The sequence below is a fragment of the Cervus canadensis genome, chromosome 5 (assembly GCF_019320065.1).
Source record: "Cervus canadensis isolate Bull #8, Minnesota chromosome 5, ASM1932006v1, whole genome shotgun sequence".
Lineage (NCBI taxonomy): Eukaryota > Metazoa > Chordata > Mammalia > Artiodactyla > Cervidae > Cervus > Cervus canadensis.
Window position 1 is genome coordinate 23800891 of NC_057390.1, and position 27556 is coordinate 23828446.

The 27556-nt window shown below is 51.8% G+C and overlaps 1 protein-coding gene and 1 long non-coding RNA gene across 4 annotated transcripts; one reads left to right on the forward strand and one right to left on the reverse strand.

Moving 5' to 3' along the window:
* Window positions 1–365: 365 nt before the first annotated feature.
* Window positions 366–27187, reverse strand: LOC122441608. Its single transcript, XR_006269403.1, has 4 exons — window positions 27176–27187; window positions 24201–24204; window positions 1134–1146; window positions 366–532 (listed from the first exon to the last, which is right to left on the reverse strand). It is a non-coding gene; the product is annotated as an uncharacterized LOC122441608 (long non-coding RNA).
* Window positions 7642–17806, forward strand: PKDCC (protein kinase domain containing, cytoplasmic). Of its 3 annotated transcripts, none has more exons than XM_043468414.1 (7): window positions 7643–8477; window positions 12553–12675; window positions 13379–13563; window positions 14235–14314; window positions 14541–14648; window positions 16537–16710; window positions 16919–17806. In XM_043468414.1, the coding sequence occupies exons 1-7, from the start codon at window positions 7839–7841 to the stop codon at window positions 17002–17004; spliced, it is 1395 nt and encodes a 464-aa protein (XP_043324349.1). In that variant the 5' UTR covers window positions 7643–7838; the 3' UTR covers window positions 17005–17806. The 3 variants fall into 3 exon arrangements, with proteins under 3 accessions (XP_043324350.1, XP_043324349.1, XP_043324348.1); XM_043468413.1 differs by having other exon boundaries at window positions 7644–8477; window positions 13292–13563; XM_043468415.1 differs by lacking the exon at window positions 14541–14648 and having other exon boundaries at window positions 7642–8477; window positions 13292–13563.
* Window positions 27188–27556: the final 369 nt, after the last annotated feature.

A 27556-nucleotide genomic window follows, 5' to 3' on the forward strand; every position in this document is an offset into this window, starting at 1 on the left:
CTGGTGCAGAACTGAGACAGCCACCAAGGGAAGTGTGTGGGAGGAAGGAGATGATGAACTCATGGGACATCTTAGGGAGTCTGCACATAGCATCTTTCAGAAGGGTTACTTCTGCAGGTGGGGTTGCAGGGGCAGGCAAGGTGGCTTTCACATCTTAGGATATATAATCTCTTTTAATGGAGGGATTTTGTGTAATTTTTACTTCCTTTTTGTGCTTTTTGGAATTTTTCAACTAATTATTTTAATTCCGTGCAGACTCCAAGAGTCTCGTTAACCCTTTATAAACCATTTCACCCAAAAGGAAAGAGGAGAGAGTGGTTTACAGCAGTGATCCACAATCCCTTTGTCACCAGGGACCAGTTTCATGGAAGACAATTTTTCCAGGGACTGGGGTGGGGTAGGGTGATGCTTTCTGGATGATTCAAGTGCATTACATTCATTGTGCACTTTATTTCTAGTATTATTACATCAGTTCCACTTCAGATCATTAGTCATTAGATCCTGGAGGGTGGGGACCCCTGATTTACAGCGTCTGCTGGGGTCTCTGAAAAACACTTCATAAGGGTTTCCTCTTGGCTCCTGAGTCTGTGGTTTTTCCTATGTGTGGGTAGGGGATCCCCCTCCTTCTCTCCTCTCTGCCCTCTGCCCCAGATGGACCTGCTTCTCTCCTTTAAAGCCTCAAATATCATCAGATGACCATCTTTGAAGCAATTTGCAGCACTGAGTTTGGAAAGGCTGACCTTGGGATTTTTAGAGCTGAAATGAGCCCAGCCCAGACCATGAACTAAACAACGGGCACAAGATAGAAGATGGAAGTGAACAGCTCTGCTGTCAGAGGCATCTGTGTCCAAATCCTCACTCTGCCACAAGTTACCTAACTGCTCTATACATCAATTTTCTCATCTCGAAAATTGGAGATAATAATAGTATTTATCTCCGAGAGGTATTAAGTGGATTAAATGATGATGAAAGGCATTTAATGAGTGTACTCTATCATTAGAATTAATAAGAACAATAAAATAATAAATCTTTATGACCAAACATTGTTGCTTGCAGGCAGAAATCACCTTAATGCATTTCCATCCTGGTTCCCACTGGTGGCATTTGCTTGCCTCTCTGCTGCTCCCTTTGACAGGATTTTTTTTTCTTGCCCAACCAGCAAAGAACAGAGAGAATATCTGAAGCGGGGTCCCAGTTGCTGCTTCCTGATTTCACAGTGGTCCACTCTGCCATTTGCGATTTGTGTGACATTTGACAGATTCCTTTGCCTCATGAGCCTCAATTCCCCCATCTGTAAAACGGGTGTGGTAACACGGACCTCACAGTATGTGTTAAGAAGTTAGATGGTTCCTGGCACACAACAGGCATTCAGAACATGATAACTCTCCATCAGGGCTCCAGCTGGGGGCCAGCTCTTCCCTGCCCAAACCCTCCACAGCCCACTGTGTCCCTGATGGCCTGATGTGAATCTTTGCAATTACATGGTAAAGTCCTCAGGGCAGAGACAGGGCCAAGGCCTCTTTAACTGTAAGGAACGGTCTTCTTCCTGGGCCTGGGTCCAGGCCAGCCTCTGGGGGCGGCTGGGAAAGATGGAGAGAGTTGTCAGCCGTCTGGAGGTCCAGACCAGATGCACAAACTCAACAGCCCCTCTTTCTTCTTTTTTTATCTACTCTCTAAACCACCGCCCTGAGGCGGCTTGAAAAGAACTGGCTCTTTCTATTTGACATGGCCTGGGAGAAGAGCTGCCCCATTGGCCCAGGGTGCATTCGGCTTGGTCAGAGAAGGTGTTATTTGTTAGATTGGATCACCTGGCCCCTGTGCTCCCATTCCCATCCCTCTCCCCTGCAAAGGCCTATGGACAAAGACAAAGGCCTCCCCTCTACCACCTCTCCCACCAGAGTCCACCCATGACCCATTGAGCCAGTGGCCAGCTCTTCATTCCTCTCCCTGCCTCTGTATCTGCCCAGGGAACAGGGACCCTAGGGTTTAGCCCTCACTGTTCTCTCTCCCCCAATGAGTCTACGACACAGTCCTTTTTTTTTTTTTTTTTTTTACTGTATATCAATAAAATTTTTTATTTTATTTATTTTTTATATACATTGCTATTTGAATTTCCCATAATTTTCTGTGTCACACAATATTTTTTTAATTGGAAGATGATTACTTGACAATGTTGTGTTGGTTTCTGATGTACAACAATGTGAAAATAAGCCTACATACATCCCTTTCCTCTTGAGCCTCCCTCCCAGCCCCCAGCCCGCCCCTCCACGTTGTCACAGAGCCCCCGGGCAGCTTCCCTACAGCAGCTCCTATAGCGGATTCCCAATGGCTCTCTATTTTACACAGAGTCATGTACATACATCAGTGCTACTCTCTCAACTCATCCCACCCTCTCTTCCCCTCACTGTGTCCATAAGTCCATTCTCTATGTAAGACACAATCTTTATTCTGTCCTGGCTCCAAGACTAAGGCAGCCCTGTCCCACCTTTCCCCAGGTAATGGCTCTAAAACAGGTACCTCGCAATCTTGTCTGTCCTCAGCTCCACCGTGCCCCAGATCCTCCAATCAAAGGAACCAAGGAAGGAACAGAACACAAGAGATCCAGAGATCCAGGAAAAAGAGAGAAAGAGAAGCTGTCATAGAGCATCTCTCTGGGCTGATAGGTGAGGCCAAGTAGGAGAGAGGAGGGCGGAAGGGAGAGGCTGGCTCAGGGACCAAGGTCTGGAGGTCCAGACAGAGACCGGCCCCGGGCAAGGAGAGCTCTGAACCCAGAGGGCCTTTTCATTTCTGGAGTTCTGGAGGGCCTCATCCTCCGACAGGGTCATGGAGCCAAAAGGGCTCACGTTCCCATCTTGAGACCCACAGAGAGGAACTAAGCTCTTTTCCAGAAACGGGTGGAAGGATCTCTCCTGAACCATGCCTTTCTGTCTCTTGTCTCTGTCTTTGTCTGACTACCCTCAGGATTCAGGAGGGGCTTTGTCTTTGTCTCTGTTTTTCTGCATCCTTATCTATCTTCTCTCCCCTCCAGTCTCTTTCTCTCTCTGCCCCCCATCTCTGTCTCACATCATTTCTTGGGGACTCTGCCTTGGGGCTCCCGCTCTCCAGTGTGTAGGAAACCTGACCCTCATCATCTGTTTTTTATATTTTGGAAACGTCAGCTTCACTTCCTACCTGAGGGAAGTGGGGGTGGGGGCGCAGGCTGCCTGACTCCACCCCTTTCCTTCCCCCTCCTCATTTTCTGAGCCGTCCCCTCCCCCAGCTCCTGCCCCAGGGAGGACAGACCCAGGCTTTCCCCGTGGCACCAAGAATCAGGCCTTGATTCATGTTTCTCCCTCTGCAGCTCACCGCAGGGCGGTAGTGGGGGCAACGAGGCCTCTTCTGATCGACCGCTGGGTTGCTGATTTGGGAAAAAGTGAAAATTCCAGACACAGAGTGAGCCCAGGAGGCTGAGGGAGTTCACCAGTGGAAACCAGGATGGGAAGTAGTTAAAGTCATTTCTGCCACTAGGCAGAGTTATGGTTAGTTGTCTAACATGTTGTCCCAGATGTTTATTTGTTCAATATTATCATTAATACTAGCTATACATTACTCATATTGAGGGCTTAGCCTGTGCCAGGCACTTCATATGTCTCTGCATTTCATCACTCGACAACTTTACATGGTAGGTATTAGTATTGTCTCCCATTTTCTTCATGAGAAAATTAATACATAGATTAACTAATTCACCCAGTAACTCAGTTAATGAAATTTGAACCCAGGTTTCTTGGTTTCTTGTAGCCCCAAGCTCTTTGGTCTACATCAAGTTTTCCAAGACCTGAGAAATGTGTTTTGTACATTTCCTTTTAAAGAAAATAAATCCACAGAACTCTAAGAATAGGCCTTCAAGGTCCCAGGGACCCAGGTATCCCAAGTGAAGAAGCAGTGTCTGTGACTCACTATTTTCTGGGAGACCTTGATGAACCTTGATGAACCAGCTAGCAGCTAGCAAAGATGATGTGGAAAGGCTGAGTACTGAGTATTAAAGTCACTTCAGTCATGTCCGAATCTTTGTGACCCTAAGGACTGTAGCCCTCCAGGCTCTTCCATCCACGGGATTCTCCATGCAAGAATACTAGAGTGGGTTGCCATGCCCTCCTGCAGGAGATCTTCCTGACCCAGGGATCAAACCCATGTCTCCTGAGTCTCCTGCATTGCAGGCAGATTCTTTACCGCTGAGCCACGGAGGAAGCCAGTGGGTAAGGCTACAAGTGGGCATTTCAGGAAAAGGAACTGGGAGGGCCACAGGGGAAAACACTAATGACGGCTCCAAGTCAGGAGCCAGTGCAGGCAACAGGTCAGGGGAGTCTGGTTCTGTGCGGGGAAATGAAAAGAGGGGAACTGGGCCAGGTGGAGGGCTGGAGCCAGCTCACAAAGGCCTAAAGGTCCAGTTCAGTTTCTCCTCCAGGTTTCTGAGCTGGAGAGTGACATTCCAAAAGAAGTATTTGAGATCTGGGCTGGAGGGTGAAGGCAGACAATAAAGAGGACTAAGGAGAGGATGATATTCCTACCGTGGTAGCCTAAGAAAATCTGACAATACATGCAGAAAGACATGTATTTTGAAGACATTTCCAAAGAAATTTAGTATTTTGGAGTTTGGACCATCTGCCTCCTCCCTAAGGATTGTCATCCCAGTTAGTGTTTGGATGGGGTGGGGGTGTGATAGGTAGAGGGAGCGGCTGGAAAACATGGTGTGTTTGAAGCAGTGAGTTCTTGAAGAACTCACACAGGCACACAGAAGGAGGGCCCTCCCTGCTCTGAGCCGCCTGCAGGCCTGAGGACTCTGGTCGGGGAGGCCCAGGCTACCAGCCTTGCCAGGTCTTCGGGGCAGGGCAGATAGTAAATCTGGATCCTGAACAAGAGTTTTAGGTCTTTTTCAGTTCTTTGATATGATGATTCTACTCCTTGGGTGGCAAAGAAAAAAAGAAAACAAACAAGCACAATTTGGTTAAGAAGTCAAGAAACTGCCAATTCAGAAACTCTAATCTGTGCAAAACGTTCAACCTCTTTTTTTCAGAGGCCAAAAACCTATTTCCATCAAAGATTGTATATGTCTGTATGTCTGAGAGCCAGCGAGGGAGACAGAGTGAGTGTGAGAACGAGAGCTGAAATGCCTTTGTTCCTGTGTGTGAGGTCACTGTCCATGGGCTCATGCGTGTGCATTGTATGTATGTATATTCAGGCCTTTTCTCAGGCCCTGTGTGCACTGAACTTTCAAACCATAACAGAAACACTGAAGCTTGGCAAAGATATCACAGGAATAATTATCTAATTTCAGACCATGTTATTATAATACCTACATGATGTGTAACGCACTTAACAATGTTCATGTTATATTCACCAACTCTGAGTTAGAGATTCAACAATGCCAAGCCCTACCTAGGAGGTTTCTCCAAGATCCTAGAGCAGAGGAGGCCCCAAAGAAACCTCTTTAAGGAACATTCCCCCTATAATGGCTTCCCCATGGATCAGGAGGTTGGGCTAATAGATCCCAAGAGTTCTCTGGAAGAGAGGCAGAGCCTCAGGATGGCAACTCTGTCCTTCCAGAATCCCTAGTCCTCCCCAGCAGAGAAGCCTCTGAGACTAGTAATGAGTTAGTGGCTCAGTCATGTCCGACTCTTTGGGGCCCCATGGACTGTAGCCCACCAGGCTCCTCTGTCCATGGGGATTCTCCAGTCAAGAATACTGGAATGCGTTGCCATTCCCTTCTCCAGGGGATCTTCCCAACCCAGGGTTCAAACCCCAGTCTCCTGTGTTGTAGGCAGACTCTTTACTGTCTGAGCCACTGGGGTAAGGAAATGTCCATACTGGGGTCACAGAAGAAGAGATGTTTTCCTTGACTCAGATGTGGGCCAAGAGGCCTCAGGATCCGCAAGGCTCCCCTCTTCGCTAGGGAGCGGGATTGGACTGTGGCTGAGTGTGAGGGGAATGTTTGCTGTTTGCTGCTGCTCCCTGTTGACTTTAGCCAGTAGCTCTGTTTACAAACCCAGGTTGGTTTTCCCAGCACAGTTAATTAGACCAAAGACATCTGGTGTGAGGGCTGGGGAGGGCATCTGCTCAGAGCCTTCCCCCACAACCAGCAGCCAAGGGCCAGGGCAGGGCAGAGCAGCTAAACAGGACCAGACCAAACTCTACCGAACCCAAGGTCCCCAGGAGAATGGAGGCTTCTCTCACTCTGCGCTTCTCCTGCTTGCTAAGTTAGACTGGACCCCAACTCTCCCAGTCTTAGGGGACCCTAGCAGTCAGGGCTGGATACCCCTACATCAGTGGGATCACAGGCTGGTGATGGAAGATTCAGAGCTGTCGCCTGCCCTTCCAGGTCCACAAGAACCGGCCAGAGATTTCTGTCTTTCTCATCACACAGATTGCATTCAGAACTCTTCACCCTCCTGGAGGAAAGATTTTCTAGGCCCTCCACCTCCTCCTGCCTCCTCTCGAGCTAATCTCTGACACTGCGAAGAAGAAAGAAATTAGGAAAGGACCAGGGGGCAAGAAGGTGCCCAAGAAGGGTGGGGGGATCTAGGTGGACAGTTTCAGGGCGCTGAAGAAGCGGAGGGCTGCGAGGGGGAGGGGCGGCGGCTTATCTCTCCCAGGAGGGGGGAGCTCACTCCAAACAACTAATGCACTGGCGTGTGAAAGCTCCTCAATTAGCGCTAATGATGCAATCAGGGAGGGAGGAGGAGGGACCAGAAGTTCTGCTGGAGTCAGCACCTACTTACACACATGGAACACACTCCCTTCCTCGGACACAGTGGCCCCTTCAGACACACTAATGCAACACGCTCCAGAGACAATCAGGACCACGCATGTCTGTGGTACAAGTGCTCTTTGTACAAATTACTAGCCCGAATAAAGTTCGTGATCCGCGGCTAACGTCTGTCTGCGGGAATCCCCGGGGCAGGGGTTCGATGTGGGGCTTTAGGGACAAGGAAAATCAGAAAAGCTTGGTAGGGGAGATGGAAGAGGGCATCTCATGATTTTTCTTCGGATCCCAGAGTTCCCATCCTACGGGCGCTCGCAGGTGCCAGCCCCTGAGCGCCCGCCTCCCCATCCCTGGCCCCCAAATCCGCGACTAAGCGATGAGCAGCGCCCCCCACGTGAGGCGGGCCCCACGCCCCTTCCCCGCGCCCAGCGAGCCCCACGGCCCCGGGTTCCAGGGAGGGCGCACCCCGGACCCAGCTGCTCGTCCCTTCCGGAACCCGTTACCCGCCGGCCTCGCCCCTCCGTCTGCTCCCCCACCCTGCCCCGCCGGCTCAGTTGACCGCCTCCCGGGCCCGTTATCTGGCCGCCCCGGCCCCGTTATCCGCCCTCGCTCTGGGTCCGATCCCCCCGGCTCGTTCCGGGCCGCCGCCGCCCCCTCCCTTGCTCCCCCGGCCGGCGATCCCGGGCCGCGCGCTGGGCAGGGCCGGAGCCGCCTCCGAGCCGCTTCTCAGGCCGGGACGGCCGCGGGAGGAGGTCCCGCTGTCAGTCAGCGGGGAAGGCCGGGCCGGCCGGAGGGGGCGGCGCCGAGGACGGGCTCGGGCCGGGAGCTGGGAGGCGGAGGCGGAGGCGGAGGGGGCGGGGGCGGGGGCGGGGGCGGCTCCGGGCCTTATAAGCGGCGGGGGCAGGGCGAGAGGGAGGCAAGTGTCAGGCCGATGTGCCGCCCGCGAGGGGCCGGGGCCGGGGTCGGGGCCGCCGGGGCCATGCGCGTGGGCTGGGCAGGGGGCCGGCGGAGCGCAGAGCGGAGCCGCCTCGGAGCCTGAGCCTCCCGGGGCCGCGGCCCGGGAGCCGCGCGGGGCCGGCCGGCCGGGGGGAGGGGAGCGATGCGGCGCCGGCGGGCGGCGGTGGCCGCGGGTTTCTGCGCCTCCTTCCTGCTAGGCTCGGTCCTCAACGTGCTCTTCGCACCGGGCTCGGAGCCTCCACGGCCCGGCCAGTCCCCCGGGCCCTCGCCAGCCCCGGGCCCGGGCCGTCGCGGGGGCCGCGGGGAGCTGGCCCGGCAGATTCGAGCGCGCTACGAGGAGGTGCAGCGCTATTCCCGCGGGGGCCCCGGGCCCGGGGCCGGCCGGCCGGAGCGGCGGCGCCTTATGGACCTGGCTCCGGGCGGTCCGGGCCTGCAGCGTCCCCGGCCCCCGCGGGCCCGGCCCCTGCCCGACGGCGCTCCGGGCTGGCCCCCGGCTCCCGGCCCGGGCTCCCCTGGCCCGGGCCCGCGCCTGGGCTGCGCCGCGCTCCGCAACGTGTCCGGCGCGCAGTACTTGGGCTCCGGCTACACCAAGGCCGTGTACCGGGTCCGCCTGCCTGGCGGCGCGGCGGTGGCGCTCAAGGCTGTGGACTTCAGCGGCCACGATCTGGGCAGCTGCGTGCGCGAGTTCGGGACACGGAGGGGCTGCTATCGCCTGGCGGCCCATAAGCTGCTCAAAGAGATGGTGCTGCTGGAGCGGTTGCGGCACCCCAACGTGCTGCAGGTACGAGGGTGCGGGTGCGGGGCTGAGGGTGCTGGCTGGACGTGCCCAGGTCCGGCCACTCTGGCTAGAAGAGAACCCTTGTTTTTACACATAAAGAAGCGGAGCCCCAGTGACTGTGCCAGGTTAAGCTGGGGGACAGAACCCGGTCCGTGGCAGCTCCCCCCCTCCCCCCCCCCACACACACCACCCTGCTTCTCCTGGGTGGCCGTCCGGAGAGACTCCCGGGTTCCTCAGCTTCCACACCATATCTCTTGAAGACAGACCAGGACAGAGGGTTCCCAAACTCAGGATGGGGACTGGGGTCCGTTTGGACCTAGGACCCTGCTTCTGGCTGGAGCTGGGGTGTTGAGCACCAGGGAAATGACCCCAGACTGAGACGCTGAACAGAGCTCATCCCTGAGTTAGGGGCACAGCTGCAGTGATCCGTTTACTTTCTTGGTGGGATCTGAACCCCACTTCTCTCAACTTCCAAACAGTGACTTGTCTGAAGGTGGAGTGGGACAGCAAATGGGGTTGGGAAGAGCTAGAAGACCAGGCTTGATCCCCCAAGAATATCTGGTACCCCACCCAGAAGCCACTGGAGGGGATTGGATAGTAGGCCACAAAATGTATGGCCCTTCCTCGAGGAGACCCTGGACCTCCAAGTAGGCTTTGGGGAAGCTTTTGGGGTTCTAGCTCAATGCTCGGGGGACAGGCTGAGGGTCTGAGAGTCACATTACCTGAGCAAATGTGGCCAAGAGACTGGAGGATTGAGACGGCCAGATGCCCAGGTTCCTACTAAATGGGACTCTGTCTCTCCCATTCACTGGAAAGCAGAGAGGAAAGATGAGACCCCACCTTGTCCCCTCCAGGCTAGACTGAGAGTGGGCCCCTCACAGTCCCAGCACTGCCCTCACACACCCACTTCTCCTCTCCCCCAGCTCTCCTCCGTCCTTGAGTCAGTCCTGGAATTAGACAAACCGTTCTCTTTGCACATGTCTGAGCAGACGGAGAGGGGAATCCCTGACTGCTCCTGGCCCAGTGAACACAGGATGTGTGCAGGCTCCACCGCCGAGGAACCATGTCCACATCTTCCACCTCCCAGCCCACTCACATGAACCTTTCTGCACCCGGGAGAATTGAGCAAGAACCCAGGAGTCCCTCCCTCCTTTCCTCAGGAGTGAGATGGACCCCAGGTCTGGGCATTACAGAATAGTAGAGAGAAGTCAGAGAGCTATTGACACCACTGCTGGCTCCCAGGCTACCCCAGCCCTAATCAGACACGTATCGACTGGGACCTGGGCTCTGAACTGGTTGCAGAAAGTCTGGCAGAGCCAGCAGCTGTGGGTGGCTTGCCTGGTGGCATAGCTGACTCTGGAGCTGCAGGGAGTGAGCAGCTGGTTACGTGGCCATTCTAACTGGGAGGATCTAGTTCTCTTCCCTTCCCAGGGGCTCCTGGGAACTTTTTGGAAACTGGGGTGTCGGTCAGATTCCGAGGCATTGGGGAAGGTCTTGAGTGTGTTAGCAGGATAATGAGTGTTAGTTAATTGACTCAAGAACCCCCTCCCTTATGATAGATTGGAGGTTTGCTATGCTCTCCTGTCTCTTAAGGAACTCCTCCCGCCCTCTCTTACCCAACCCAGACTTCAGCACGAGCATCAGCTAACCACCCCGATATATATCACAGAATGGTCCTCCACTTTAATGTCAGGCACCCACTACAATGCTGGAGGTGTCAAAGAAAAAAAATTATAACTGGTTTTCACTCAGTCCCTCTCTAGACCAAGACTGGGTTGGCTGTGTGACTCTTACAGGGTGGGAGATTGGGGTGAGTTGCCCTAAGACACAAGTGTTACAAGACGGGGAGTGTCCCAGGTCCTTTCTGTCAGGGGAGAGGTGAAAAGCTACCCTTACAGGGAGGAAAAGGAACCTTGGGGTGAATTTAGGGACGGCTTAGGTAGGGGTCTCATCCCCAGACCCCCAGGCCAGTATCCCTCTGGCTTCTTCAGCAGTGCCACCTCTACCTCCAAAGAGGGTCTTCTACCTGGGGGTCTTCTTGCTCAGGAGGCTTCCATTCGGGTGTTCAGGGAACTAGAAATAATGTGTTAATACCTCTTAATCATTTAAAATTTCAAAATTGTTCGACTGTTTGCTGAACCAGGGAGGAGCCAGAGAGTGCTTCCCGCTCCCGGAGGCGCCCTCCCCCTCTCTGGCAGCCCCAGAGTTGGCTCCGTGGGTGTTCAAACAGCAAAGGCCCAGGACAGTTTGTCCCACTGGGCACTTCCCGGAGCTTGCTCTGGTCTCCGGCACTGCCCGGGTGGGATGTCTCCATCCATCTTCTGTGACCCCTCCCCAGTCCAGCTCTGACACACACAACACACGCACACACACACACTCCCTCACGTGATAGATGCCTCTATAGCCCAGGGTCAAAGGGCACAAGGGTCTCCCCTCCCCTGCACCTCTGTCGTTCTGGGGCCTCTGGCCTCAGATGGGGCCCCAGGCCTGCCTGGGCCCTGATTCTGGCCCTGCCAGAGTATATTTCTTCTCCCAGAGGAACAAAAGATGCGCCTGAAATGCTCAGCCTCACGCTTCCTGGGGGGGTTAATGGTGTCTTTTTATTTTTTCCTGAGGGGTGTTGATTAATACCTCGTTAACAGCGCATTTAACGACCTCCGGGTGTTTAATAACCTTCAGAAGTTTCCCACAAAGGCTCAGACTCTGGGCAAGAAAATGAGAACCAGGCCTCAGGGCTGCTCCTTTTACCTCCCCCTACCGCTGCCCCCTTTGGGATCTGGGGCCTCCCCGGGCTGATGCGGGGTGGGGAGGGAAGAAGAGGAGGGGAGAAGAGGGCACCCGGGATTTCCCCCGATCCCCCAGGTCGCCACCCTAGTGATCTGAGATGTGCCTTCCCTCTTGCCGACAGGACTGAGGCAGCTGGCTCCAGGGATGGGGGCGCTAAAAGGTCCCTGCTGGGATGGAAGGGAGATGTAGGGGCCTGGAGTGGAACCTTGAGGGGGAAAGCCTGCAGGGACATCTAGCCCAGGGGCTTGGCTCTGCTGGTATCCACCCCACCCCCACCCCCATCCTTCAGCTCTCCTCTCTTCCTACTCTGGCCCGGACAACTTGGCCTTTGTGTTCCTGCCCCACAGGGTGCTGGGTGTTTTGAGCACCAGCTGATCCCTTGGCTGATGTGCAGTGAGGTGGGAAAGGCGGGAACAAGCAGGGCTCTCCATGGATCCTGGTTTAGGTGTCGATGACAAAGTCAGGCTGTGTTTCCCAGAAGCCCCTGGCCAGCTGAGCTGTACAAAGCCCCTCCCCCAGATCCTATGGAGTGGAAAGGCCCTTGTGACCATGCCCTCAAAGAACAGTGACCTTCCCCAGGAACTCACTACTACCCCAGCTGATATGGGTCATCCCCTCACCCCCACCAACTATGCAAAGAACACCCGAGGGTTTGAGCCCTGGGTTCTTTTTGTACTGATCAACACTTGTTACAAATCCTCAGGGAGATTGCTTTCCCTACAGAAAAACCAGAGCAAAGGAAAAATGAAGGTGCTTGTAAGTGGAAATGATGAAGCAAAGACAAGGATTAGAGCAGGGGAGGAGGTACAACAACCATTTGTTGGTTTGCCAGTTAGCAAATGGTACTCTTGGAAAGAACAAGGCTGTGGAATCAGAGTGACATATATTTAAATCCTAGCTCCTGCATTTCTTAGCTGTGTGACATTGTGGAGGTAATTTCACCTCTCTGAGTTGGTTTCCTCACATGGAAATTGGAGATACTAATAGTACCAACTATGCCCTTTTAGGTTATTCTAAGAATTGAGTTATGCATGTAAAACATTTAGCACAGTGCCTGGCACATGGTTATCACATGGTGCTCAGACCTGCCCATTTACCTGAGTGGCCAGAGGTAAGGGGCTGCTAGAACAGTGGGCTAGAGCGCAGGCTTCCCAGGCAGAGTTGCTATTCTCTTCTGGCCTGAGCTGAAGCAGAGACCTAGGGATGGGAGGCTGGGGGCATCTGACAACCCAGCCCTTCCTCGTCCCTGTCCCCACCCTGTGACCTCATGACCTACCTGGGCCTCTTTCAGCTCTATGGCTACTGCTACCAGGACAGTGAGGACATCCCAGACACACTGACCACCATCACGGAGCTGGGCGCCCCTGTGGAGATGATCCAGCTGCTGCAGACTTCCTGGGAGGATCGCTTCCGAGTGAGCAGGGAGGAGGGCCAGTCGGCCTTGGGCTCCTGGCTGGGATGGTGCTCCCTTAGAAGGTCAGCTCTCCAGAGCAGCTTGGATTCCTCCTCAGCTGAGGGAGGGAGGGAGGGAAGGATGCCGCGAAGTTGACTCAGCCATCAGCCAAAGGGTTAAAAAAGAAACCAAGGCAGAGAGGATCCTGGTTTTGTACTCCTGTTCCACACACACACACACACACACACACACACACATACATACCCTCAGCCAGGCTGCAGGAGGGCCAGTGTCCTAGGTCTCGAAATATCTTAAGGTCATCTTGGCCTGCCCTCTATTTGCATGCACTGGCCAGAACCCACACTGAGATGCAACTTCAAGGAGGAGTCCCCCAGTTTCCCTTGCCTGTTTCCCCACTTTCTCCGTGTTACCCTCAGGGTCAGGCCAGCCATGGGGTTGTAGAAAATCACTGGTTTGCTCCGTAAGGTCCCAGGCCTCAGCCCTTAGTGAACACTTGAACTTTTAAGAGAAAGGCAAACACCCCCAGCTCAGTCCAGAGCCTCAGAGGAGGGCACCCTGGAGCCCCGGCTCCCCTCCCTGGAGAAAAGCAGTGAGCAGTCCGGTGTCTGCCCCTCAGATCTGCCTGAGCCTGGGCCGCCTCCTCCACCACCTGGCCCACTCCCCGCTGGGCTCGGTCACTCTGCTGGACTTCCGCCCCCGACAGTTTGTGCTGGTGGACGGGGAGCTGAAGGTGACAGATCTGGACGACGCCCGTGTGGAGGAGACGCCGTGCACAGGCAACGCCGACTGCATACTCGAGTTCCCAGCCAGGAACTTCACCCTGCCCTGCTCTGCGCAGGGCTGGTGCGAGGCCATGAATGAGAAACGCAACCTCTACAATGCCTACAGGTGACCTCCACCCCCACTCAGGAGGACCAGCAAGGGGACCCAGGGGGCAAGGCAGGAAGGGGAGCTCACATGGGGTCCAAGAGACCAGCCAAGGCAGGAGACTGCCATGACCAATGGAGTGCCAGGGGCGGGGAAAGGCTCCCCCACAGTCCAGAAGGGAACAGGCAGGCTCCTGACCATGAAGCTAAAAATAGTCAGCTCCAAGGAGAATCCGGGTTGGGGGGGTGGCAGCTGGAGGCTTCTTAAAATAGTGTCAGACTCAGCCTAGGGCTGGTGGGAGGGCCCTGCCCCTTCCTCCCGGGGCCCTTCACTTGTGGAAGCTCCTCATAGAGCCAAGCCATGCAAGTTGGTTCTGACACGGGTCAACCTGGGGGATAATGTGGGGCTGAGGGGAGGACAGGTCCCCAGAATGGATGGGGAAAACATACCTCAGACTTCAATTTGGTGTGAAGTTACTGGTGGCCTTAGCATGTGCCCAGACTCCAACAGGGCACATGCTGAGTTGACTCCTTAGTCTGAATCGACCCTTAGGCACCCTCTGGGGCTATATGGGTGAGATGGTTAGCCCAAGGGATCGGGCTCCCTAGTGAGATTGGGGTTCTGTCCCAAGTTGGGGTAGAGGAAGGCTATGTCCCCGCTGATTTTGAGCCCCTGATTTCTCTCGGCCCCAGGTTTTTCTTCACATACCTCCTGCCCCACAGCGCCCCGCCTTCCCTCCGGCCCCTGCTGGACAGCATCGTCAATGCCACAGGTGAGCCCTGCCTCCCATCACCTTGTCCTCCGCACCTCCAGCAAGCGTGGGAACAAGGATGGCCCAGGATGGCACACAGTCCAGAAACATCACTTCCCAAAGTAGATTCTTTGGCAAACCCCCGCCCCAGTCCTCCGGTCATCAGGGCCCAGGCTCCCAGAGTTGGGGTGGGTGGGGGCGGGGAGGGACCCCAGGTGCCCTCTTAGAGCCACACTGCGCTCTGCAGGAGAGCTCAGCTGGGGGGTGGACGAGACCCTGGCGCAGCTGGAGAAGGTGCTGCACCTGTACCGGAGCGGGCAGTATCTGCAGAACTCCACCGCGGGCAGCCAAGCCGGTGAGTGGCCCCTGTAGGGATTCAGGGGCAGGGAAGGTGGGGAGCGGTTCGAGGAGAGTGATCCCCCTAGTTGGGGAGGTGGCTCAACCTCCCTTTGAGACTCACTTGGAGTGATGCAGAGAGACTGCTTGGCCTTCACTCGGAGATCTTCCGTCTGAGCTACAACAACGCTGTATGTGTGTGTTAGTCGCTCAGTAGTATCCGACTCTTTGCAACCCTGTGGACTGTAGCTCACCAGGCTCCTCTGTCCATATGATTCTCCAGGCATGAATACTGGAGTGAGTTGCCATTTCCTTCTCCGGGGGATCTTCCCAACCCAGGGGTCAAACCTTGGTCTTCCGCATTGCAGGCAGATTCTTTACCATCTGAGCCACCAGGGATGCCCAGGAATAACTATAATTCTGCCTTGAACTGGGGGTTGGGCTCTGACACCCCTTCTCTGGGTGGTTGCAAAGCTGATTCTGTATTGTATGTACTTTTAGCAAGTTACTCACACCTTGAGCCTCACTTTCCTCATCTGTGAATTGGGTTCAGTATTACCTGCCTCACAAAATTCTTCCAGGGAGTAAATGATAGGTGAAACAGGGAGTAAATGATAGGTGAAACGTGTGAAAGCAGTTAACTCGTTTCCTCTTACACAACTGGAACACAGTCTATGTTTACTTTTCTTTCCTTCCTCACCCTTCTGGGGCTAGGAGGAGGGCTGGAGGTGGAGAGGGCTCTACCTGATACCAATTAAGAAGCCCCTGAGCAGAGAGAGAATTCCAGTCACGACTTGCAGGCTGCGCAGTCCCTCCGCTGAGGCCCTGGGGTTTAGCATGGTTGGCAGGGGGCGAGGGATGGGCAGCCTCCGTATTCAAGGAGCTCTGGCCAGTCTTAGGGGTGGGGGAGCCCTCGTTAGCCCTGTAAATAAAGTTTAACGAGGTGAACAATGGCTGGCTCTGTCCCTGAGGACGCCGTTTATGGGGCTATAAATCACAGCCTGCCCTGGACTTTGGTCTAGTCCCTGTAGAAGAAGGAGGCAGGAAGGCGGGGTGGCCAAGGCCCAGGGCTTCTGCATTATCAGTCTGGAGCTGGGGCTCCCCAGGCAGCAGGAAAGACTCGGGTGAACAGGAGGCCTGCAGCGAAGCAGCTTCCGGATTGAGGAGTTTTCAGAGCCTCTGGGGGCTCTTTCTGTGAAATGGGAAGATTTCATATTCTTCCTCCAGCCTCTGCCTCAAACACTCAAGTTGTGGATTCCCAAATGGTAATTCTTTGTGTTTTACATTCATCTGCATGCCTCTGAACTTCAAAAACTCGCGACTGACCCCCGATACCCAAGGAGCTGGCCTAACCTCTCTCCCCAAGGCCAGAAGGAAATGGGACCAAGGGCAGCTGGAAACTCTTGCTCCTCGAAGTGTGGTCTGCAGACCAGCAGTGCCCGAAGCTGATTGGAAATGCCAGTTCCCCGTCCCCACCCCAGACCTTCAGAATCAGAATCTGCATTTTCATAAGATTCCTGAAGATTCACATGTACACTGAAGTTTGGGAAGCCCAGTTTTAAACGTCTAAAATGTTCCAAGCTCAGCAACCAGCCTGGTCAACCAATAGCTCTGTGTGTGTGCGTTCGTCCCACACATGTGCCCGCCATCACACGCAGCCTAAATCACTTGTGTGCCCTTAGATTTGGGAGATATGTATCTCCCAAAAGGTAACCTGAGCTTTGCTTTTCCTGAGTGGTCATCCCAGTTCCACAGTGGTAGCTGCCTGCATCTCCATGCTAGGAAGACTGGGCTGGGTTTCAGACTACATCTAAGAAATGGGTCTCCTAGCCCTTTAAGGAAAGTGGTCCCAGCCCTCACCCCTGGTCACACGGAGTTCTCACTTGAGCTCGGTCTCCAACCCACAGAGTATCAGCGCCTCCCCGACAGTACTATCTCCCAGGAGGACTACCGATGCTGGCCATCCTACCACCACGGAGGCTGCCTCCTCTCAGTGTTCAACCTGGCCGAGGCCGTGGACATCTGTGAGAACCACGCCCAGTGCCAGGCCTTTGTGGTCACCAACCAGACCACCTGGACAGGTGAGCCAGCGGGAAAGGACATCCTGCGGGAGGTGACCAGACTCCCCAGAAGAGACTGACGGGTAGTGGTGGGTCCCCATCAGAAGCCAGAAACAATGAGAAGACAAGGCTGAGGGGATGAGAGACAAGTGTCCTTGTGTTAGGGAGAGTGGCCCTGCCTCCAGGGAGAGAAACATCCAGTCCTGTTACCTCTCACTCCTGCCTCCAGGTCGGCAACTGGTCTTTTTCAAGACAGGATGGAGCCACGTGGTCCCTGATCCCAGCAAGACCACATATGTGAGGGCCTCTGGCTGAGCCATCTGCAGGCTCCGCTGACCATCCCCGCCAGCTGGGCTTGCCCGTGACTTGCCCTAGCAGCACTGCATGTCACGTGGGCACCCCTGCAGACCAAGCTGACAGCCCAGACAGACCGAGGTCACCAGGACAACGTGCAATAATGCCAAATGTTAAAAATGTGAGTTTACCAGTCTAGGTCTGGGACTGCTGGCTCCAGGGCCAGGAATCGGGGGGAGGGAGCCGACTGCCCCTCTCACCGTCTCGGCTGCCAGCGGGGCTCAGGCTGGTCTCCCCACTGGGGGCTCTGCCCCTCAATGGGGACAGTTCCATGGGCAGCCCCATCACTGTGTTTGTAGTGTGAGAATGTAGCCAGAGCCCCTGCTGCTGCATGTGCCATGGCCCAGCAGGGGCCGCGAGGGGACAATCGGTCATGGAGCGTTGTCTTAGCCAAGCTCCTGAGCGGAGACTTGAAAGGATGCTCCAAGATGTGGGCGATTCTGTGCCCCAGGGCAGCTGCCTCTGGGAACCCAACAGGGGGCGCCTGCCAGCCAGCCCAGGGGCACAGACAGAGGAGCACACAGGTATGAGCCAAGTCGTGGGTTGAGGAGCAGGTAGCAGTTTGAGCCAGGACCTGGGGCGGGGGTGGGGCCGGGGCCTTTCTGCCTCATTTGCTTTCAGTGAAAGCCGCAAAGCAGCCAAAACCAGCCTCTCCCCCATCCTGGAGTTTGTATATCCAGAAGCTTTTGTACTTCTCGTTCATTAAAATGTTTATTTTTGTAAAAAAAATAAAATCGATTAATAAAATGACATTTCACGGCAACGACTGATCTTCCAGCCACAGTTTCTTGGCCTGACTTACTTGTGCTCAGTTATGTCCCTGGTGTATGTCTGGGAGTTGGGGGAGGAGTGGTGTGTGACAAAGAAGTGAAATCTCCATGGCAGACACTGAAGTTTGCAAAATGTGTTTTCAAGCCCTGCTCCCATGGCTTCCATCCCCCTCTTTGGTCCTCCACGTCCTTGTCCTGACCAAAGACGTGTGGAACCCCTTCCCCTAACAAAGTTAAAATTTTAACGTCAGCCATGCCAGGGGACCCTGGACAGTCTCCAGTCTGGTTGGCTTTGCCTTGGTGGAGGGGTTGGTCCTGGCCATTATCACCACATGATAATGCACACTTTTCTTTTTCAGAGCCTTTCTTTTCTTTGAGCAAGAAATAAATATGTGGAAGGTCAGGAGACAGCAAAGTCCATGGAAAGCCCAGCCTCTTCTTCATGGGTTTTGAGAGGGAGGGTCTAACAGGGCAAGGCCCAAGTCCGTGGAGGCCCAGAGTGAAAAGGTTCAAGATCACACTGAGGCCAGAGAGAGTCCCAGCATGGATACAAGTCATCTTTTTTTTAATAGTAATTATTTTTTAAAACTGTGTGATTCTGTTTTGTTTGACTTAATTTTTCTTTATCTTTTGGCTGTACCATGCAGCCTGTGGGATCTTAGTTCCCTGACCAGGAAATGAACCTGTGTCTCTTGCTGTGGAAGCATGGAGTGTAAACCACTGGACCACCAATGAATTCTCTGGATGCAAGTCTTCTAACTTGAGATCCCATGTCTTCTCTCCTATACACCATTCTACTTCTAGAATATTCTCAAAGTGCACAAGCCTTTGAGGGCTTTAAAAAGAATAACCAAATCTTACCTCAGAACCTGATTTCTTCTCACCAGATGTGCTTGGCATAATTTCTTAGGCACAGGTTGTCCCCTTAGTTTTTTTTTGTTTTTTTTTTAATTTTTTTTTTTCCCCTTAGTTTTAAGTAATTGAGGAGCTGATGTTAGTCCCAGAGTCCTCATTATGGAGCCGCTCAGACCCTCAAAGTTGTAACTCAGCACCACCATTCCCAGCCCACACGCGCTACATCCTGCCTCTGGTTACTGAGCCTTAGTGACTGTGGAGAGTAGGGAGCATCAGAGGCTCCGCAGAACCTCACTTCATGATTCAACCAAGCTGGGTCCTGCCCATACTCATCACCCTCAGACCCCACCCCTCCAAGGAGGAGTTTGACTTCCACCAGCCTCCATACCCCTTTCCTCAGCTGAATTCATGCGCTGCCACACGTGTAGCCTGCCCTGTGCCAGCCAGTGTTAGAGTTTACACTGCCCTCTGTTGTTCCCCAACTGCCCACCAATCTGTGGAGCTCTGACGGTGGGAGAACCACACCGCCATGCTGGGCCCAAGGAGGTCCCACCGGGCTGGGGCAGCAAGGTCTGCGGGGTCTGTGCCATCCACAGGGAAGCAAAGACCGTGGTGACAGTCAGCAGAGAGGCCCACAGGGCTCAGGAACTGAGGAAAGAAGCCTGAAGATTAACCCAGCACTGCCTTCTGGGCTTCTAGAAGTTTCCAGATGAGGAGTTCACTGGCCTGTGGGGAGGGACAGGCTTTGGCCTCGGCAAGCCACGATTATCATTCCAGTTTTACAGACCTGAAAACTGAAGCCCAGGTCACAGCTGCAAAGGGATTTAGGAGGCATTCAAACCTAGGCCAACCTTCCAAGCCTGTCCTGGGAGAAGAATGAAGTTAGAGTCAGGGAGCCCATACTCAGTGATGCCAGACTCAGATGGAGGTCCAAAGGGCGTAAAACCTTTTCCGAAAGACTCACCTGCAGGTTGATAAAGGCTTAGCAAACAGCTTTTCCCTCAGTGAGTGAGCCTTAACTCCAAAGCCGTATCTGGGGGGCAAAAATGGTCAGACTCAGTCCTGCAGAATAGAAAGCAGCGTTTGCAGCTAGGGTTGAAGAGGGTAGTGAGTGAAAACTGACAGCCAAATCGTCCCTCCCCCCACGGCCTTTTCCATGTAGCCACCTGTGAGCCTGGAAGAAGTTCAGTTCCTGGAACATCTCATCCCCTTCCTGCAGAAGCCAGATCCATAGCTTTCCGCCCCGAAGTCTATGTTCTCTCCTCTCCTCTGCACAGCCAGTGACACCAAGACCCAGCACATGGAAGAAATGCGTTCGTCCAACGAAGCCTCAGGTGTTGGTCCCAGAGGAAGGAGGGGGGTCTTTCCCAGGGCTGGCGGAGTAGGAAAAACATCAGAGGGCCCATGATGCCACAAGGCCCCCAGGAGGCTCTGGAGGAACTCTGGCCAGTCTTTCTCTCTGCTCACCGTGTGGTCTGGGCTGTGACGACTCTCCAAGCCTCCATCTCCTTATCTGCAAATTTCAGATTTATGATACCCACTTCATAGCAGTGTTACTGGCATTGAATGAAATTAAGTACAGAAAACTCTTAACTAGAGTCAGCACACACTGCTTAAGAAACACTGACTGATATTGTCATTGTTACTGATACGAGTGTGTTGAACCCTCCGTGTTCTTCCATGGCCTGCCATACAAGAGGATCCAGCTCAGCTGGGGTAGACCCAGGCATACCCGGACTGTCCCCCAACCCTCCACCTCTACCAGGGAACACTGGAGGAGGTGGAGCCAGGCTCCCCGGGTCAGTGCCCTGGATGCTGAGTGTGTGGCAGACAGAAGCGGGAAGAGGATTAACATGAAAGCAGAAAATGGGATTAGGAGGCACAGGATAATGTGCCCACCCACCCCTGTCCATGACGACAGCTTCTTTCACTCTGTGGCTTCTGGAAACCAGAATTTGGGAGGCTTGGTTGCCCCTTGGTGCCAGTGAAGAGCTGGGAAGAAGCTTGGTGGGCTTTGAACACGGGACTACTCAGTTGGCCTGAAAGAGGGGCCCCGCTGTCTTTACATGTACTTTCTGGTCTAATCCTCATGGCACCTGTGAGACCAGTGATGTCCCAGAGAGATGAGGAGCTGGAATTCAAGCCTAGGTGGTCACTTCTGAAACTGTATGATCCTTCCCCTCTACCACTGTCTCACCCAGGAGCGCAGAGCCACCTTGAACCCAAGAGATCAATGATCTGCCTCTTCCCTTGGGAATTTCCAGACTTACACTCTACCTTTGATGAGAAACCCAAAGAGTAATTTAAGGAGACCTGGTTCTCCTCTCTGGCCTCATCCCTTTGTAGCGCATGGGCTTAGGTGCCCATCTAAGGGCATGTGGGATCCTAGTTCCCCAACAGCGATGGAACCCATGTTCCCTGCATTGGAACACAGATTCTTAACCACTGGACCACCAGCGAAGTCCCAGGCCTGGGCACTTTTAAAGTACTCCTTTGAGGCCTGTCATGCAGTATTTTAATTTCCCTTGTTCACCTCTCTGTAAATCTAAGCCAGTGCTACCCGCTTGAGTGGAGAAAGAGCTCCATTAGTGCCAACTGTGTGAAGAAGACGGACCAGGATACTTCTCAAAATCACCTCTCAAGCCCTGGTGGATCTCTGATGACCATGTAGGGAGAAGTTCATTTTCCACCTCATTCCAGAAACCAGATCAAGGCCCCTTTCAGCTTTGGTTTTCAGGACAGCGACCCCTCGTCCTCCTGCCCCATCCTACCCAGCCCCCCACAGCCTCTCACCTGCCCTCCACTGGCCTCCTTCCAGCTCCAGGAGTCTCTCCTGAGTTGCAGTGACAAGACCTCCCCTCTCCCACCCCATGTCAATCATTCAGGGTCCCAACAGGAAACAGAGAGCACCAGGAATGTTGGATATTTTTACAAATGTGTGGGTACAAAGGAACCCCATGGGGATGGTGCAATAACCTGGAACTAGTAGCAGTAGAGCTGTTACGGACTCTACCCAAGGGAAGGAGTAGTATCTGCTATCAGAGCCCGGGAGAACCCAGGAGGACTCAAGTGACCACAGAACACCACCAGACACGATGACCTCACAAAGAGGGCCCCAGTCTCCCCTCATTCTTCATCCTCTCCCCACCAACTCCTCCATCTCCTTCCCAGCTCTCCATCACCAAACCTACCTTGAAGCCAGAGCGAGCCTGATGTGAGGTCTGTAATCGTCACGCAGCAGGGGGAAGAAGGGGAGAGAGCTGACTGGGAGGGCCAGAGTAATACACCCAGCGCAGTGTCTGACTTCCTGTTTGAGCTTCTGTTTGGCTTGAGGGGGAGGGCAAGAGAAGACTTTTCTTTTTTCCTCCCAAATCCATTCTCAGATATCCAGCTCTTTATTGTTCTCTTTGAATAACAGGCCCAAACCTTCCAAGAGTCCTCTTCAGCATACATTATCAGGGGCACCATCGTCCCCAAGAAGACAAAACTTGGTTCTTGGGAGACGAAAAAAATCCTAGATATTGTACATATTAATATATCCAATGGAATACTACTCAGCCATAAAAAGGAACAAAATAATGAAATTTAAAGAGACCTAGAGACTGTCATACAGAATTAAGTAAGTCAGAAAGAGAAAGATGGATATCATATACTATTGCTTATATGTAGACTCTAGAAAAATGGTACAGATGAACTTATTTGCAAAGCCGAAATAGAGTCACAGATGTAGAAAATAAACTTGGGTTGTCAAGGGGGGGAAGGGGAGTGGGATGAACTGGGAGATTGGGATTGACATATATGCACTACTGTATAAAAAATAGATAACTAATGAGAACCTGTATAGTACAGGGGACTCTACTAACTGTGGTGACCTAACTGGGAAGGAAATCTGAAAAAGAGTGGATATATGTATAGGCATAACTGATACTCATTTTGCTGTACAGCAGAAACTAACACAACATTGTAAAGCAATTACACCACAATTTAAAAAAAAAAAAAGGTGAAAAAAAAATACGTTGCACTTCAGTTCAATTCAGTTCAGTTGCTCAGTCGTGTCCGACTCTTTGCAGCCCCATGGACTGCAGCATGCCAGGCCTTCCTGTCCATCACCAACTCCCGTCAAACTCATGTCCATTGAGTCAGTGATACCATCCAACCAGCTCATCCTCTCTCATCCCCTTCTCCTCCTGCTTTCAATCTTTCCCAGCATCAAGGTCTTTTCAAATGAGTCAGTTCTTCACATCAGGTGGCCAAAGTATTGGAGTTTCAGCCTCAGCATCAGTCCTTCCAGTGAATATTCAGGACTGACCTCCTTTAGGATGGACTGGTTGGATCTCCTTGCAGTCCAAGGGACTCTCAAGAGTCTCCTCTGACACCACATTTAGCCAACAACAGCAAAAAAATATTAGATATCACAATAGTTTGTGGCCCTCCAAAGGGCCACAGTACACAGACATGAGATGTAACTGTGCTGTTAAATTCCATGGGGTGGTAGTATTTAGCAAAAAGTATCCACAAGAGTATTGTCGGGGGCGAGATAACTGGGGGTGCAGTAATGAGACATAGGTTAAGAAGCACTGAATTAGAGTTGACCCAAAACCCTTATTTAGGCTGTCACTGGAAGCTTTGAATCTGTCACCCTCAAAAGTACACTTTATATTCTTTTCTCTAAACTGAAATATACTTTTATGTGTACTCTCTGTGCCATTCCTAATAAAAACAAAGGGCAATTTGAGTTATGTTTCACTTAATGTTTTATTCAATGTACCCTTGCCCATGATGAACATCTTGGACCATGCAGGGTCTCCTGATCTGCGCACACCTCACAGCCTTTAGCTGATATTTGCCTACACAGAAGAGCTCGGGTCTCAGGCAAGCCAGGGGATTTCAATGCACAGTCACTCTCCTCTCAAGGGATCAGGCCACAAAATATTTCTTGAGTGCTAGTCACTGTAATGAATATTAAAATATCAAATATATCCCCTACCTTCTAGGAGCTTACAATGTCACTAGAGATGTCACAAAGATGGACAAATTCAGCAGGACAATATATGAGCTGGGACTCTAGAGCAAAGAGACCGGTTTCCACATGTGGCTTGTGAAAGCAAAGGACTTGATGGTCACATGTCTTACTACTAAGGGCAAGTTAACCTGGTCCCCCAGGAGCATCAATTCCCTACCAAGAGCCCCACTGTTAACACTTTCCCACCCACAGAAAACCTTATCCTTACTCTGTGCCTCTTATCTGTAAGTCAGTCCCTTTTGTCACCAGACATTCCCCCCAGTCCCATGGTGACTCAACAGGCTTTGGTGTGGAGCCTGTCAGAGGCTTCTTGAAAGTGTAAATAGAGTGTGTCTACTGTTTCCCCCCTTATCCATACACTTCTTTGGCCCTTCAAAGAGCTCTAGTAGATTAGAGAGGCCCCATGTCTCCTTACCAAAGACAGGCTGCCTTTCCACAGGAGGTGGAGTTTCTCAAGTGCTCCATAATCCAGCCCTGAGAGGTTCTGCTGACTGGCCTGGCATGGAAACAAAACTTGTGGGCTGTTTCCCAGAAGCCCTTCTGGTGCCCTTCAGGTCTTCAGCACAGAGGTCAGTCTCAAGAAAGGTCTCTCATTTTGTCCCACCCTTCCATAAAATCAATTTTCTTATCCATTTGAGGAAAGACACTGCCGCCAAAAATAACAATAATAATATAACACACAGTATGGGGACTTCCCTGGTTGTCCAGTGGTTAAGATTCTACGCTTCTAATGCAGAAGGCGCAGGTTTGATCCCTGGTCTGAGAACTAAGATCCCACATGCTGGGCAGTGCAGCCAAAAGTTTTAAAAAATAGAATGAAAAAAAAAAAAAAAGCACAGTATGCTTTGCTCCCCATTGCTTGGAGGTTTAAGGCACTGTTATTTATCTGAACTTGCACAGGAGATGGTTGTGAGGTTATCTGTATCACATTTCATTTTATGACATATCACCTTGTTTACACCACCTTTTCAGTTGTTTATAGGATATAGGTTACCTTTAAATGCTCTGGTTTTGTTTAGTCATTTTTTTTTTCTCCCGACAATAAAAAATTTTAAAGGCAGCCATTGTTCTAAGAAATGACTATTGTACTTGGGGCACCAAGATGCTTTAATGGGGAAAGACAGCTTGTCTTGTAGCTTGGCCTCCCGTATCTTTTTGAACCAGGCTTTGATGCTCTGCGGAGTTTTCTGACTCCATCATTGAACTATGCAGCGCTCTGCAGTTCTTAAGAGCAAATGAGTTTCTTCTTTAAACATAGGCCTCTGCTTAGCACATTTAGTACTATTTGACTTGGGTCTCTAGATAGTGCTATTCCTGGAATGGACTTCACATGCTGAATTTTTCTTTTTTAATTACCCACACTCCTATCACATATGCTGAAGTGACCTTGTTTTTTTTTTTTTTTTTTTCCTATAGCTTCTCCAACAATTTGCTGAGATGCAGAGCTTTATAGAGAGTCCTTCTGGGTTAGGAATTTACCGGTTAACTCTTTCATGTGCAAGTTCATACTATTTCTGAAAATATATTGCCAGCAAACAATTCAAAATAGGGAAAGGTTCAAATGCGTACAAATGTTCCTTGCAACATTATTTAGAATAAGGTAAAGTGAGGGGTGGTTATATGGCAATATGATAAAACGTGTAAATTAGTGTTAAATGAAAAGAGGAGGATGTAAACCTAGGCCTGTGCTGTGTGGTGCTTAGTTGCTCAGTCGTGTCTGACTCTTTGCAACCCCTGGAACCGTATCCCACCAGGCTCCTCTGTCCATTGCATTCTCCAGGAAAGAATACTGGAGTAGGTTGCCACTCCCTCCTCCAGGGAACCTTCCCAACCCAGGGATCAAATCCAGGTCTCCTGCATTGCAGGTGGATTCTTTACCATCTGAGCCACCAAGGAAGCCCAAGAATACTGGAGCAGGTAGCCTATCCCTTCTCCAGGGGATCTTCCCAACCCAGGAATCAAACTAGGGTTTCTGCATTGCAGACAGATCCTTTACCAGCTGAGCTACCAGGGAAGCCCCAAACCTAGGCATATAACTATGTAAAAATGCACATGAGGTGATTTCCCCAGTGGTTCAGGTTAAGAATCTGCCTTGCAATGCAGAGGACTCTCACTGAGGTTCTATCCCTCATTGGCGAGGTAAGATCCCACATATCACAGAGCAACTAAGCCCATACGCCTCAATTAGAGAGTCCACATGCTGCAACTAGGACCCCAAATAAGTAAGTAAAAAACTAAGTTTTAAAAAATGCATGTGAAAAAAAACTGGAAGGAACACACACAACTATTGTAAGTAGTTGTGAATATACACAATTTTGCCAAGATGACAGACTAGCTTTTTTAAAGTTTTCTAAACTCTTTTTTTATTTTGTCATGTTGCTTGATTAATTTTTAAAAATGATTTCAAGTAGATCACTGCTTCAGTGGATTGATGGAGTAGCTCAATCTTTTTACCTGAAGTGGGACAAAAATCTCGCTCCCATTTTGTTACATAACCTTCATTTAAATTGGACTATTGAAAAGTCAGCTCCACTAACACTGATTCATAAAAGGTGTTTGATGGCTTAATATAGGAGTTGATATCACAAATGAATGTAAGTCCAGCAGGGAAGCAAGTCTGATGGCTGATGCCATCTGGGGATGTTGGGCCTGAGTGCATAGATATTTCAAGGAAATTGGGATTTTTTTCGTGATTCCCCAGATTTGTGCGTTTTGGCGACTAATCCAAATTCAAAACTAAAGTAGAAGCATTTGTGGGCCAAACAGAACAAATCTACAAGCTGGATTCAGCCAGCTGGCAACCAGTTAGAGACCTCTAGCATGAAACCCGTTTCTGAAGTTACAGCCGACTGCCTGATCTCTGAGCAGTCAGCCACCAAACCCCACCTCCCACTGTGCTATCCCATTGACTCTTCCTCAGTGAGCCGTGCGTCACTTCTGGCTGTTTGATGAGGTTGATAGAAGACGTTAGTCCTCAAAGTATGAAGGCTTGTGAACAGTTGGAAGCATTTCTCCTACCAGAATGTGAAAGCTGGCAACATCTTTAATATTACTTTGTATTGCCGTCTGTCGCTTAAATTTAGTGTGACTGTAAAGAATGGATTTGAAGCTGTTCGAATAGGACTGGTTTCATCCTTGACCCCTTCAGTGTTGTCAGATGTACCAGCCAGATTTGGGCTGTGTTTCCAGCTTGTTGTCAATCAGATTTGAGCAATCAATGTGTTAATCACTGTTTTCTTGTTTTCTTCCAATATCACTGACCTGACACCAGTTATTGGTTTCAGAGAGCTTGTCCTCAAGATGTAGCCCCCTCTTCTGCTGTTTCTTCACTCTCTCTGTCTCCCTCTCTCTCTCATCCCTGGATGCTTCTTTGGCACCGTGACCAAACACAGAGGGATCATTCCTGCTTTTATGCTAGCATCTGCTTCTGCTGTCTTGGGAAGAGGCCCAGGCAGAACTTCCCTGATGGCCCAGTGGTTAAGACTCCACGCTTCCAAAGCAGGGGTTGTGGGTTCAATCCCTGGTTAGGGAAACAAGATCCCACACACAGCACAGTCAGAAGATTTAAAAATAATAATGAGGAATGGGCCCAGGCAAACTTCACTTCTAGAAAATGACCCTTTTCCCTGCAGTGACCCCAATGGCTTTGCCACAAAGGTCATCTCACTGTTCTCTGGAATATTTGGACCTGGACTTACAACAAAGGGCAGCTGATGCTCCAGGACTGACCATCATTCCCAGTCATGCTACACCATGGACTATCTGGCTCCAGTGTGATGTCCTGAGGCCCTGGGGCCACAGCAAATGGCACCTGAAAGGTCTAGGAGTTGGTGCATTGATCAATCAATTAACCACTCATCAATAA